The 12,979-nt window shown below is 32.9% G+C and overlaps 1 protein-coding gene across 1 annotated transcript; it reads right to left on the bottom strand.

Moving 5' to 3' along the window:
• Positions 1 to 5,434: 5,434 nt before the first annotated feature.
• On the bottom strand, positions 5,435 to 6,007 carry LOC128549569 (uncharacterized). The gene has a single exon (XM_053526542.1). The coding sequence runs from the start codon at positions 6,005 to 6,007 to the stop codon at positions 5,435 to 5,437; it is 573 nt and encodes a 190-aa protein (XP_053382517.1).
• Positions 6,008 to 12,979: the final 6,972 nt, after the last annotated feature.

Here is a 12,979-nt window from a genome sequence, read left to right as displayed (position 1 = left end):
CATCAGTATCTAGAAATCACATATGTTTCAGTCTTATTCTTGCAAAATCTAAAAGAGACAATGAATGGCACAATTAGGTAGAAAATTTTAACCGTTTAAAAATTCAGACCAATTTCAAACTTCTCTAGTATCAGACAATTAGATAAAAGAAAAAAAAGATTTTAGAAATATCACCATTCTCCGTTCAATGGGTATTGCGTTATTAACTGGTCTAAATACCGAAAATAAACGTGTTCTAGATCTTCTATCGACGAAAATAATATTTTGAAGATTAGTGTCTGTATTTAGATATTCTATATTGGTAAGACTGAAATGAAACGGTTTACCTAAAACAAGCATTTCTGGCCAATTCTTGGTAACACTTCATGGAATATATTTTAAGCTGAATGATGTTAAATGGATGTTTATCTGTCATGCAAGCATTTATACACGATAAGGCGCAAATGACGAAAAATCACGGCGACAACACTCCAAGGAATTACTGCTCAAACAACTTTAGTGTCATTAGTGTCCAGCGATTAATTAAATTTGTGAAGTTTTTTGATTGATACGACGCTGATATTGAAACATATTTTACCAGAAAGAAAATCATTAGCATCTCTCCACACTCCGATAATTCAACAGTTCTCTTTTGTAACTTTTTGTCATTTGTCTCCAACATAACTTTCCCCACAATCAATAGATGATAATCGGCCTTTATAAAGAAAGTCAAATGTTTCGTTTTCCTAAATAAATTAATTGTGAAGTAAACTCGAACGTTATAAGTTTAGTAATAATATTTAAAATGCTACAAACCATTTTAAAGACCTCGTGTTTAGAAGGAAGACATTAGGTACCCTCCAAGCATTGTTGCAGACAAGGCGGGCACCAGAGCAACTGACCTTCCACAAACAAGACGGATGACTTCTTCATACTCGAAACGAGGTCTCGAACCCAAATCAGTGAGGGGCAAATGATTTCGTTTTTTTTGGGGGGTGGGGGAGGGGGGGAATTATGCTCGTACTAATATCTATGTGTGTTATTGAGGATGACATACAAAAGTATTTACCCTTGCTTCTTACAAAATATTTATAGAAACGCTCTCGCGGTATATATGAATCACTCAGAAGGTCGCTCTTTAATCAAGAAATCTTCGAATGATAAATTGAAATATGTGTATTATCCACTTGATTGAGTGTGCGGTTATATTTAAGGAAATGAACAATGTTTCTGTCAATTATATAAATGCAGTACTATATAGACAATTTACAACGCCCGAATCACAATATTCAGTCAAATGGTCTACTGATCATCGATACGGGCACATTCTTTGTCAAAACGATATCTATTCTCGCTAGACTTTGTAATTTTTTATACGCTTCGTATGTATTGTCAAAGAGGGTGTGAAAATGGATTGAAAGTAGTGTTTGTAGTTTCGCGGATAGGAAAATAATCCAATAGGCCGGAAATATATAGTTTGTCACAGTTCCCAGATTGTAAATGTATGTCAGGCTGCAGAAGTAAAGCAACGTAAGATATTTATAATTTGCAAGTGAGCGTATCTTAACGAACAAATACTTTCAATTTGTTTATACATATTTTGGAATAAGTTAAGAAGTGAATGTGGATGTTATTAGTTGTTAATTTGTTTCAAATAACAAATCTTCAATAAACAAAGGTAAAGAGTTGACACATATAGCACTATAGTTTTCTTCGTTTTGGAAAAAAAATATTTTCTTCAGTATGATTTTCCTTTTGAAACAAACTGTGATTAACAGCGATATTAAAAAATTCCCTAACGATGGCAGTCTTTAAACTAGGGTATTTAAGCCGTTTTGATCAAATATAACCACTCAATACCTGAGTCGGGTAGCGGCCATTGCTAGTAAAATACTACATTTCCTCGTGGATTTAAATTCTCAGTTGATCGTACTTTAGCAATAAAACACTCTTTGTTAGCTGCTTGTGCCAGTATGGTATGTGTGTTAAAGCGTTAATTATTCTCATACTTTTCCCTAAAAATGCAAGTAATGAGACTAGATATAATTCTAGTTTCACAAAAATAAAAATCAGTTTTACGATGCAATGAATTGCCTCAATTTGTATGCAGATAACACATGTTTGTATGACATCTAGAAAGATAGAATATCTTAGGGAGTTTGTCTTATTTAAGCGCTTGCAAAAGTAACCTTTGATTAACTGCAGTTGAATATTTCTGTCTGAGAAATGTTCTGTTGATACTTTGAATGCAGACAAAGAACGTAGTCTAATGTTTATGTTGAACCATTTTGTGATCTTTCCCCATTTCATTTCATTGGTTATATAAGGTTCTGAAAAAAGACAACAGAAAACTGGTTTGCCTCCAGTATATATCAGATACGAACGGTTGTAATTTGTTTTAGAAACTACAAAGAATTACTCAAATATCAAACACGTGCACTGCAGTGGTACACAGTAAGATAAAATGCAACTGAAGGGAGTTTATAATTGCAATATTTGTGTAAATATTCTAAATGTTAGCACAAAAAACGTACTTCAACATACATTTTCGTTTACATTCAGTGTATTTTTGTTTTATTATGTGATAGTATTTGTTATTTTATTGATCAAATTGTAGTACATATCTCTCAGAAGTGAAATCAGTTATAGCTGAAGTGATCATTGAACCTAGCAAACGCAACTGAAATCGCACTTTGATGAAACTTAAAGCAGGAAAGTTAAAGCAGAAAAAATGTAAATGATTACTTGAAAGGCAATGCTATAACGGTTTTATTCAGTACGCTTTTTATTCTCGACTAGACCTAGGAATTATTTGAAAACGAGAGTGTGAAAATGGCGCCAAGTAGTGCTTGTATTTTAGCTAATAGGAAAATGATCCAATAAATCTAATAGACCGGAAGTTAATAGTTTGTCAGTGTAGTTCGACACCAGATTTATAACATGTTGTCACATACAGAAAATATGCTAGAACAACAATGACTACAAGTTGACAGCAATGGCGGCACCAGAGTTTTCAAACTGAAACGGAAAACACGTTAAATCCTATGAAAAATTTACCAAATGACTTTATAAACTACTGCTACCCTGCTTAACGTTTACATGTCTTTTGTCGGACATATAACATATAAATAATTAAAAATAAGTGTTTTGGTTTTTCAAAGGTTGAACTAGCATTGATGAACTCGTTTTCAAGGTATGTGTCTCTACGTATTTTTTATCCAAATAAAAAATTGTTATCCTGTTTTGTTTAATATAGAACGGAACGAGAAAACAACATACAATGCTAATTATGTCTATGAGAGTTTTGTCATTTCAGAGTTTGAAAAGGATCCGCATTAAAGGATATCTACAGTGTATTATGATAATTCTTGCTAACACTTCACCTTTAATATTTGTATCCTGATATTTATACATAATAAGACATTTCTGCTTGTAATTTAATCTTGCAAAACTATACATTAATACTGTTTTACCCTAAGGGGTATCGAACGTTTAAAGACTATAGTATTCACTCTGTTTTATTCCATTAACGTTTCAGCCTTATTGCCTTTATCAAAATGACAAATTTCGAGTAATTCTCTAGATGAAATGCAAAGCCGGACCTGTTTATGTTTCAATAGTTGTTTTGTTGAAAGAATGCCATGACATAGAGAATTACTCGAAATTTGTCATTTTGAAAAAAAGCAATAAGGCCGAAACGTTAATGGAGTTAAACAGAGTGAAAACTATAGAGTCTTTATACATAAATATTCCAAGATGGACGGTGTGTGGGGAGAAACAAGTAATTACAAAACAATTGTTTTATATCATCTAGAAAGTGAAACAAAGCAAATTAGATTAACAGAAATCAATCCTTTGTTAATGCTTTGTGTTCGTTTAACTGAAGTTACCTTGTACGTATACGAAACCTTTTTGAAAGAGTGATACAGTTAGCTAAACCTGATTTTCGCTTACGAAATTCACTTGTTGGAAAAAAACAGAATAACGCTCTCTCAAAGAAATTTCATGTTAGCTGTTTTTCATATGATATACAATACAAGATACATATCTATCTAAACAATATCATTTACTTCTTGATATTTTTTCTTTTCGAAATTTTTCTATGCCATTTCACTTCGAATATGCTTTGGTGGTACAGTATAACCTCTGCAGAGCAACACCTGACGGAGACATAAAATTTGGTTGCTCTAGAGAGGTGTTGTTGTTCGGAGGTTGTTGGTCAGAGGTGATAAGTCAGTTCAAGCCGTTTTGGTATCTATTTTAATATATGTTTTACAAATGGAAATAAACAATAGGTAAACATTTACAAGCTTTTATTAAGTAAGCTATAATTACTGGACTGAAAATACTTTACTCATTCTATTCTGTTTGTTTTTTTTTCATTTTTTTACATGTAAAATGTCATACTCTTCAATAAATCTTTATCGTAAATAAAATTCATGATTTTGACTAGTTGAATACATGTAATCCAAGAATATTAATGTATACATTTTACGGAACATTACATTTACACACATCATAACACATCATAACTAATCAATGGTATGCTTCTGTATAACAGTGTTCATGACTTATTTTTTATTTTTTTACATGTAAAATGTCACACTCTTCAATAAATCTTTATCGTATATATAGTTCATGTTTGGACTGAACTGTTTTGATATCTGTCTTCTGGCCTGTTTCGTCGGGCCCTTAAGGGTGTTTCTCTTGTTGCTCTGTCTTCTGAAAAGGCATTGAGTACATACGTTTTTGGTTCTAAAGGTTTGCTTTTTATATATTTATACACGAGCATTTTTGTGTTTTACATGCCATGCCTTTTGTTTCCATTACGTGTGTTAGAGATTCACCCGGAGGAGATTACTTTTATTTACACTGTCCCGTGTCTTTGGAACATGGTGGGGGTAAGAATGAGGTTGGGTTCGCACCATAAACCTGTTTAAGCTCCCCAGTGGTGTTTTTGCCACTGACCGTTCCAAGGTGGTGCCCCACTGTGTTCCTTTGTTTGTTCGTTTTGTCCTAATGTGTTGGCTTTGTGTGCGCGCGTGTATGTGTGTGTGTGCGGGTGGTGTGCACGTCTGCGTGTTGTAGGTTTCGTTTTGGGGAGGCTGAGTTTTTGGTGCGTGGCATTCCCTGTTTGATATTTGTCTTTGTTTTTTTACTAGTTGAAGACATGTAATCTAAGAATATTAATGTATACATTTTACGGAACATTACATTTACACACATCATAACACATCATAACTAATCAATGGTATACTTCTGTATAACAGTGTCCATGACTTATTTTTTATTTTTTTACATGTAAAATGTCATACTCTTCAATAAATCTTTATCATAAATAAAGTTCATGTCTTTGACTAGTTGAATACATGTAATCTAAGAATATTAATGTTCCTTAATTTTACTGAACATTACATTTTACACACATCACTGGTATGCTATTGTAAAACAGTGTTCATGACGTTAAAAAGTCACTAATTTTAGCTTGCACAGTCATTGTCTTAAAGTTCATGTCTGACACAATTGATGACACTTCCATCACACAACCGAGGAGTTTTGCATTTCCCTTGTCACATGCAAAGTTCCTTAATTTTTCAATGCATTCCCTAGCTTCAAGGATTGAACAAACTTTCTGTTTTGAGTCATTTTCAGGTTCATTTCCCTCATGTTCTGAATCACTATCACTGTCTACGTTGACATTTAACAGTTCTGTTGCAGGTAGATTCCAATCAATTTCACTATTGTCACAGGTCGGAATATCATCATTGATAATTTCACGGATACCTGTACCATATATACTCTGACTACGTGCAAGCTTTATGAGCGGAATATCATCATCCGAATCACAGTCACTATGACTCTCAGTTTCAATCGGTGTCTGTCTTACTTTTTCGAACCCACACTTGTCAAAACACTTCATTATTGTGGTTGCATCAATAGCTTTCCAAGCTCGATTAATCCAGAAGATAGTGTCCAACACAGATATCTGTTTCAGCAGTTCACTACCACTCTGAGTAGATTTCTCCATCTCATTAATTATATGCTGACTCTGTTGCTGATAGAATTTAAGTTTTATGGTTTGAATGATCCCCTGATCCATACATAGGCTGTGCTACTGATGTCGTGTTCGAAGGGAGGAACACAACTTTCACATTGCTCAACTGAATGTTCGGATGAGAAGGCGCATTGTCTACGATCAACAGACTATTCCTTTTTTGACGTTTTATCTGCTTATCAACACTACTTAACCATTCCTCGAACAATCAACTGTTTGTCCAGCTTTTCTTGTTGAAGCGGTAAGTTACCGGCAGAGAATCAACATTTACCCTACTGAAACATCGTGGCTTTCGCGACTTCCCGATCACCAATGGCTTAAGTTTTAATCTATATTATATTAGCATCACTAGTGAATCATTCTTTCTAAAAGCTAAACACACACACACACAATATATATATATATAAATTCCAAATAAGTTCATTAAATCAGGTTAAGATTAGCACATCCCTTTGGCCATGGGGATATATCTTAAAAGCCATGAGAGGACCAATCTATGTAGATATCAAACAATCGCGAAATAGTTTCTAAAAAAGCGTACTATTCGATCCATTGCTTTGGTAACATATATTGTAATCAAATGTTATTTGTTGTGTAAAGTATTATTTAAACCAGTCGCGGAATGGTTCGTTGAAATCAACATTTTATAACTATTTTTTTAACGCGAAATGTCATTAAACTTGTGAGTTTCCCATACACTCTGATTTTAAAGATTTGATTGAGTTTAATATTTTTTCATATCAGTCCAGCAAAAAACAATCAAGTACACGACCTTATTTTTTCATATGCCGGATTTTCTTATCATCTGCTGATTGTTATTAAAAGTTGTTGCTTCATGAGATTCTACATTTTGATCTGTACATGCAGCACAACGTTGAACAAACCAATACACATACAAGATTAATCAACTATACAAGGACACAAGAAAAAAAAAATCACATAGTGGGATTCTAGGAACGGGCAGTGACAGTACAACTACTGTATAGTTGAAGCCTTCTATTTGTGCATTCTTAGTACCTACCTACTTCTTGAGTTACAGAGTATTTAAGTAATCACTGCCAGCTGAATCCCAAATATAAGTAATTGTAACAAAACACGATAATTATATAAGAGATATTCATGCTCGCTTCTTACGAAAATGTAAAGAAAAAAATAATTTTAAACGCTTTCATAGAATATAAGAATCATTCAGTTATATATATCCACAAAATGTTTGCCCTGTGTTCACTCTGTATTTAAGGTAGTAATCGTCGAATAATGAAATACAACTGACATTTTGTCCGCTTGATGCAGCGTTGAAACAAAACAATGTTTCCGTCGAATATATAAATGCAGTACTAAATGTTTTAATCAAGGAATTTAGTTTCAGTATTCCAATTTTCTACGCTCGCATTACGAAAATGGTGTAAATTTCACTTGAATAGTCTACTGATCATTGAGACTGGAAAATCCTTTGTAAAAAAAGATATTTATTCCGCATAGACTTAGCAGTTTTTACACGGGTCTTATGTTATGTCAGAGACAGAGTGAAAATGTCGTGAAGTAGTGTATGTAGTTTAGCAGACAGGAAAATAATCTAATAGGCCGTAAAAGTACATTTTTCCCGAGTTCTTTAGGTTATAAACGTTTGTCAGGATACAGAGGCAAAGCAGCATAAGACAAATACAATTTGTGATTTCAGGCATCGAAATGAACAAATAGTTTCCATTTGTTTATACAAAACCACAAGCTGTTTGAAAAGAAGTTCGGAAATGATTTTAGATGTCGTACTGACTAATTTAAGACATAATATACCCGTAAATAGCGAATCTGTCGTTGAATAAAATCAAAGTCTGGAGTTCAGATGCAAAGAAATTATATAGCATAGTTATGCATCTAAATAACAACGCATTTATTCGAGATAAGTCATTGTTTCAGATATATTTCGATTCTAACAAGGATTTTTATGTACATGCTTGACGACAACTACCAAATATTTGCCTGTATTGATGTGGGTTACTTTTCCAGTGCGACGCTATGACGTTTGACGCCTTGACTTAATAATTGTGACGTACAAACTGAATTTTTGCATAATAACACACACGTGTCCATTTTGTTTGTTTAAAAGGAAACCTCAAATCAGGTCGTGTTAGAATTGAAGACCAAAAATAAGTAATATTGTCCTCTTGACAACTTCTCTACCACACACCACATACCGAGACATTTTTAAATGGAAACTTTGGTGGATAAGTATAGCCGTCAAAGTAATCAAACACTTGTGTTGAATGGCCACTTGTATCCTTTTTCGATACGCTTTTACTTCTCGGCTAGACTGGGCAATTACTTGTAAAAGCGGAGAGAGTGTGATAATGGCGTCAAGTAGTGTTTGTTTTTTAGCTGATAGGAAAATGATCCAATAAATCTAACAGACCGGAATTACATTGTTTGTCAATGTTGAATTACAGCAGATTTATATCACTTTATCAGACTACAGAAAATAAGGTGGGAGGAGAACGTCGACATGTTGACAGCTATGTTGGCATCACAGCTTATTAAAATAAGCAGAAACATTCTTCGTTTCTTCTACAGTGAATTCATATGGGGCAACACGTTAAAAGCTTTATGATATTTACCAAAAAAATAGAAATATTAATAGTAATAAATCGAGTAGCATCTTGTTTATCAAACAAATGTAAATAAAACATTGCAATAAAATATTAGGGTTGTTTCATTGACGTTTAAACAATGTTTGAAAAACTTTTATTGATGACATTTATATACTTAGTGGTATGGGGAAAGAAAAAGAAAATGTTTAGCGACCGCAAACAAACTTACTTTGGTACTGTCTCTACACACTGGAAATATTCACTCTTCGAAATTATGCACATGGTCGCACGAAATGGATTTCAAGTTTCACAACTAGATAAGTTGCATGCAAGACATCAACGTACCCATTTTTAATGATATTCAATTTAATTATACTTTTTGGGTATTTTCTTTTATTTGTTAAAAAGATCTTTATCCATTAAAATACTTTTGCCCATTAATTCAGAATGCTAAAATGTTTTCCTCCAACCAGTAACAACAAGAGTTTGAAATGATTTTCCATTGCAGTAATTGAAAATGTCAAACATCATTCACGAAAACAGTTACAAAAAACACCCATGCGTTTAAATTCCAAAAGAATTGTCAGAGTAAAAATATTGATAGGGAATCTGAACTTTTAACTTCACATTTTTTGTTCAAAACTTGTTTGTCATCATATAGATTCCTGATCTTCGGTATATATTTTACTGACATGCAGACGTATCGCTATTCAGATATATTTTATACGGAAGAGTTTTTTACTGTAACCGTGTGTGTCTCAGTAATAAATAGAGACTTTTTGAAAGGATGAGATAATTAAAGAATATTTCTATCTCTCCTAAAAAGAGAAATTAATTGTTAATATCACTACTAGCAATACTCATGCTGTCATATATCTAATTGCCTAATAATGAGAAATATCAATCAAATACCGTATTTCTGTAAAATTAAATAATTAGCAAATTTAATCCTTCTTTAATTCGTTGAGTAGAAGTATTAACGTTACTTTCAAAGAATCATGCTTTCTGTTATTCAATAATGAAAATAAGAAGTAACAAACAACTTTAATATTTATTCTAGCATAAAACTGCTGTTATTGTCACTTTTCGGGGGTGTTTTAACAGGAGAGAAAACGTGTGTTAACAAGGAGATTCTCGCGCTCGCGTGCTGCTATAACACCTTTTTATATATGCGCGTTCCGTGGCAAAGCGTAAACGCCATTCGACCCCAAAACGGATAATTCAAAACGAAATGCGTCAACGTAAAAAAAAAACAACTGCTCGGGATACGTTGGTACCCTCGCTCTAACGGGCTCGGGCACCAACCACTCCCTCGGGATTCTGCAGATGTTATAACACGAAAAACATGCGTTATCCCTTCATATTCACCCTATTCTTTTCCACTGAAAATTATGACGTTCATTTCGTATGAACAGCAAAAGAAAAGGCGCGAAAGTTACGTCATCGCTGCTTAGTGATAACCGACCGCATGGATTTGCCGATCCTATTCAGTCGTTCATTTCGCATGAATTTAAAAAAAATCATTTCATTTCTTAATTATAAAGTGATAAGATGAGTTCTGTTCGTAATTTGCTTAGTCCCGCCAAAGAAATTTATGTCAAACATTAGAAACTTAGCTTTGAAAATTCATTCATATAATGATTTATATTTATGTTTCTGTTTATTTGGATATGTTTCTGTATTTTTATATATAAGATTTAACTTTTTATATCTAATGTTGATTTTTATCCATTTTTGACATTTTTGTACAACTGGCCTAGTGCCTATTTGATTTCAATATGCATAATCAAATGTTTATCTACCCTTTAATGAAAGAATATTTATGACATCCGACATGTACTTTAGATACGACAAAATATTTGTTCGTCAAATAATAATCATAAAATCTATCACAATATTTTAATTCATCTATCATACTCCACAAAATCTGTTTCCGCTCATTGTGTGAGAAAGAGTTAAGAGATATATGATCTAAATCATAAAGTTTTAGCGATATCATAACTTCATATTCTAAATGAATTAAAGGTTTGGTGTTGCGTTTGGACAAGTATAACCGACATAATCAACGATATTGAACACGTTTATGGCATCCCTAAACATGGGGCGCTCTTTACCTGTCTTGTAAAGTGGTCATAACTAAAATAGTACAGTTAATCACTAACTATTTAATAATTTTATTACAGTTTTCAAAGAACGGATATTAAGCTTGTGGCGATTTTTTTTCGCCTGGTAAAGATAGTAACTTCTTGGTATGACTTGCCTCAACCTCGAAGTATTAGGATGTCAGGATAGAATGGATCGAAGATATGGTTTTCTGACAATAGATATTTCATCCTTGTAAAAGTGAAGTTAAAAACTGTTTTATAAACGCTCATCTGACAGACATTTTGGAAGATAATATGTCTAGCATAATGCGGCTCAATGGACGTGTATCAATTATGTAAGCATTCATACACTTCTACAATTCAAATACATCAGTCCAGCTATTTGATTAAAATATAGAGTTTACTGTCTGAAACGAAACTGATAAGGTATCATAGTTAAAATGAATGAAAACCATTACCACTTCTCTTTCTCAATAATTCAAAACATCTGCTTTTAATGTGTTTGTTCTTCGAACAACTTCCGCCACAATTATTGAATCTGCAATGGATTGTAATTCAAATATATTGAAAGACAATTAATATTACTCATCTCCAAAAAGGGAATTGTCCTTAAGACAAGTAAAAGGATACAAATATTAGGAAATAGATGAGTTCAGTAACTTTTTATTTGTCCACCATTTTATGAAATGGTTATTTAAATAATTGAAAATATAACTGATGATGTTTCATATCATTTAAAACCTCATTTTGGGTTGTCAATAACTGTACAATGTTTCTGTCGAGTGTGTCAATGCAATACTACAAAGCATGGAGTTTGATCCTAATTTAGCTTCATAGTTGAATGAGCTACAAATATTTAGACATTCTTTGTCAATTTGATATTCATTGCAGTTATTTATACGTTTCGTAAGTTATGTCACAAAGAGTGTATATTTTGTGTCTAGTAGCGTTTGTATTTTTTGAAAACAATTATCCACAAAGCCAGAAACATACAGTTTGTTTAAAGTTCACCAGATTATTAAAGTTTGCCAGATAGAAAGTGTGCGAGTAACCAGGGTCGCAGCGTAGTTCTACAAAAGGACGAGATAACTTAAATTGCGTATAAATTTGCAACAGGAACATTCTATTCTAGGAAATAAGTTGAGACTTGGCAGATAAAAAAAATTAAGAATATTGCCTTTTTGATCACACCATGGTAAGGAAATAACAATTGTAATGTTTGCTTCCGTATATCATTTTTATTATATTCATCATAGCATTACTGTCATGTATAATACACGTTAAGAAGGGCCCGACAGAATACACTCTATGAATACAAACGCCTTTGGATGAAAGCAACCTGCTATTTAACAACAATACAAATATATATATCCAAAAATAGACAAACATAATTATAAAATATTGTTGTTTTTGAAGCAACCCCCTAATACTGCAGGCAACAGATATGCAAAACTTGGGGCTTGTGAATGAAAAGCACCGATTACCATAGACAATATTACACTAATGACAGTCTCTTCTAAGAAACCTGGGTTCTTCAGTTATAGCCCTAATATATACCGGGGAATTATTATGTTGGTCAGACATTTTTACTGTACTGCATGTCACTGGTTACTAATTGGGCTCAAATTACAAAAGTTTCTATTGTCCCTTCGTTATGAATATAATTTTATTTTGTATTTTTATTCACGGTCGCATTTACATTTGTTCACTGGCTTTAACGTGCTACATATATATCCAGACAATATTGTTGTTGAACAATAAGGATAATATAGCGGGAATCAAAGATAGAAGGAAATGTTTTTTTGCTATAAAATAATTGAATTGTGTAAAATTTCGATTTAAAAAGAAATTTTTAACTGATTTCACTATTATCGTGGATTATCAAAACCATAGTTCATGTAATTATTACGAAACTTACGCATTTCCCATCTTAAGGCGAAATATAAGGTACCTATCTATCAATTGGCGTTGGCTTAAACGTGATGAAGTAATGTGCATTGTTTAGTTCTTGGGATCCAGTACTAGGAGCTGAGGCACACTGCATTTCATCAATGCAGGTGCTTTTCTCTCAGCACCAACGAACACTTTTTGAGTGTTCAAAGAGATTAAAAACAGTTACGTCAGACTTCAGTCATAATTCATAAACTGGGTAGTTTGAAGAAAAAATCCTCAATGAAACACTGTGAGTTCCCATTTTCACTTTGCTCTTTGTCTTAATGCGCAAATCATTTTCTCCATTCTAATAAATACAAGAA

This window comes from Mercenaria mercenaria, chromosome 2 (assembly GCF_021730395.1).
Source record: "Mercenaria mercenaria strain notata chromosome 2, MADL_Memer_1, whole genome shotgun sequence".
In the NCBI taxonomy this organism is placed as follows: domain Eukaryota; kingdom Metazoa; phylum Mollusca; class Bivalvia; order Venerida; family Veneridae; genus Mercenaria; species Mercenaria mercenaria.
The sequence above is the reverse complement of the archived record's forward strand: the minus strand, read 5'-3'. Positions and strand labels throughout refer to the sequence as shown.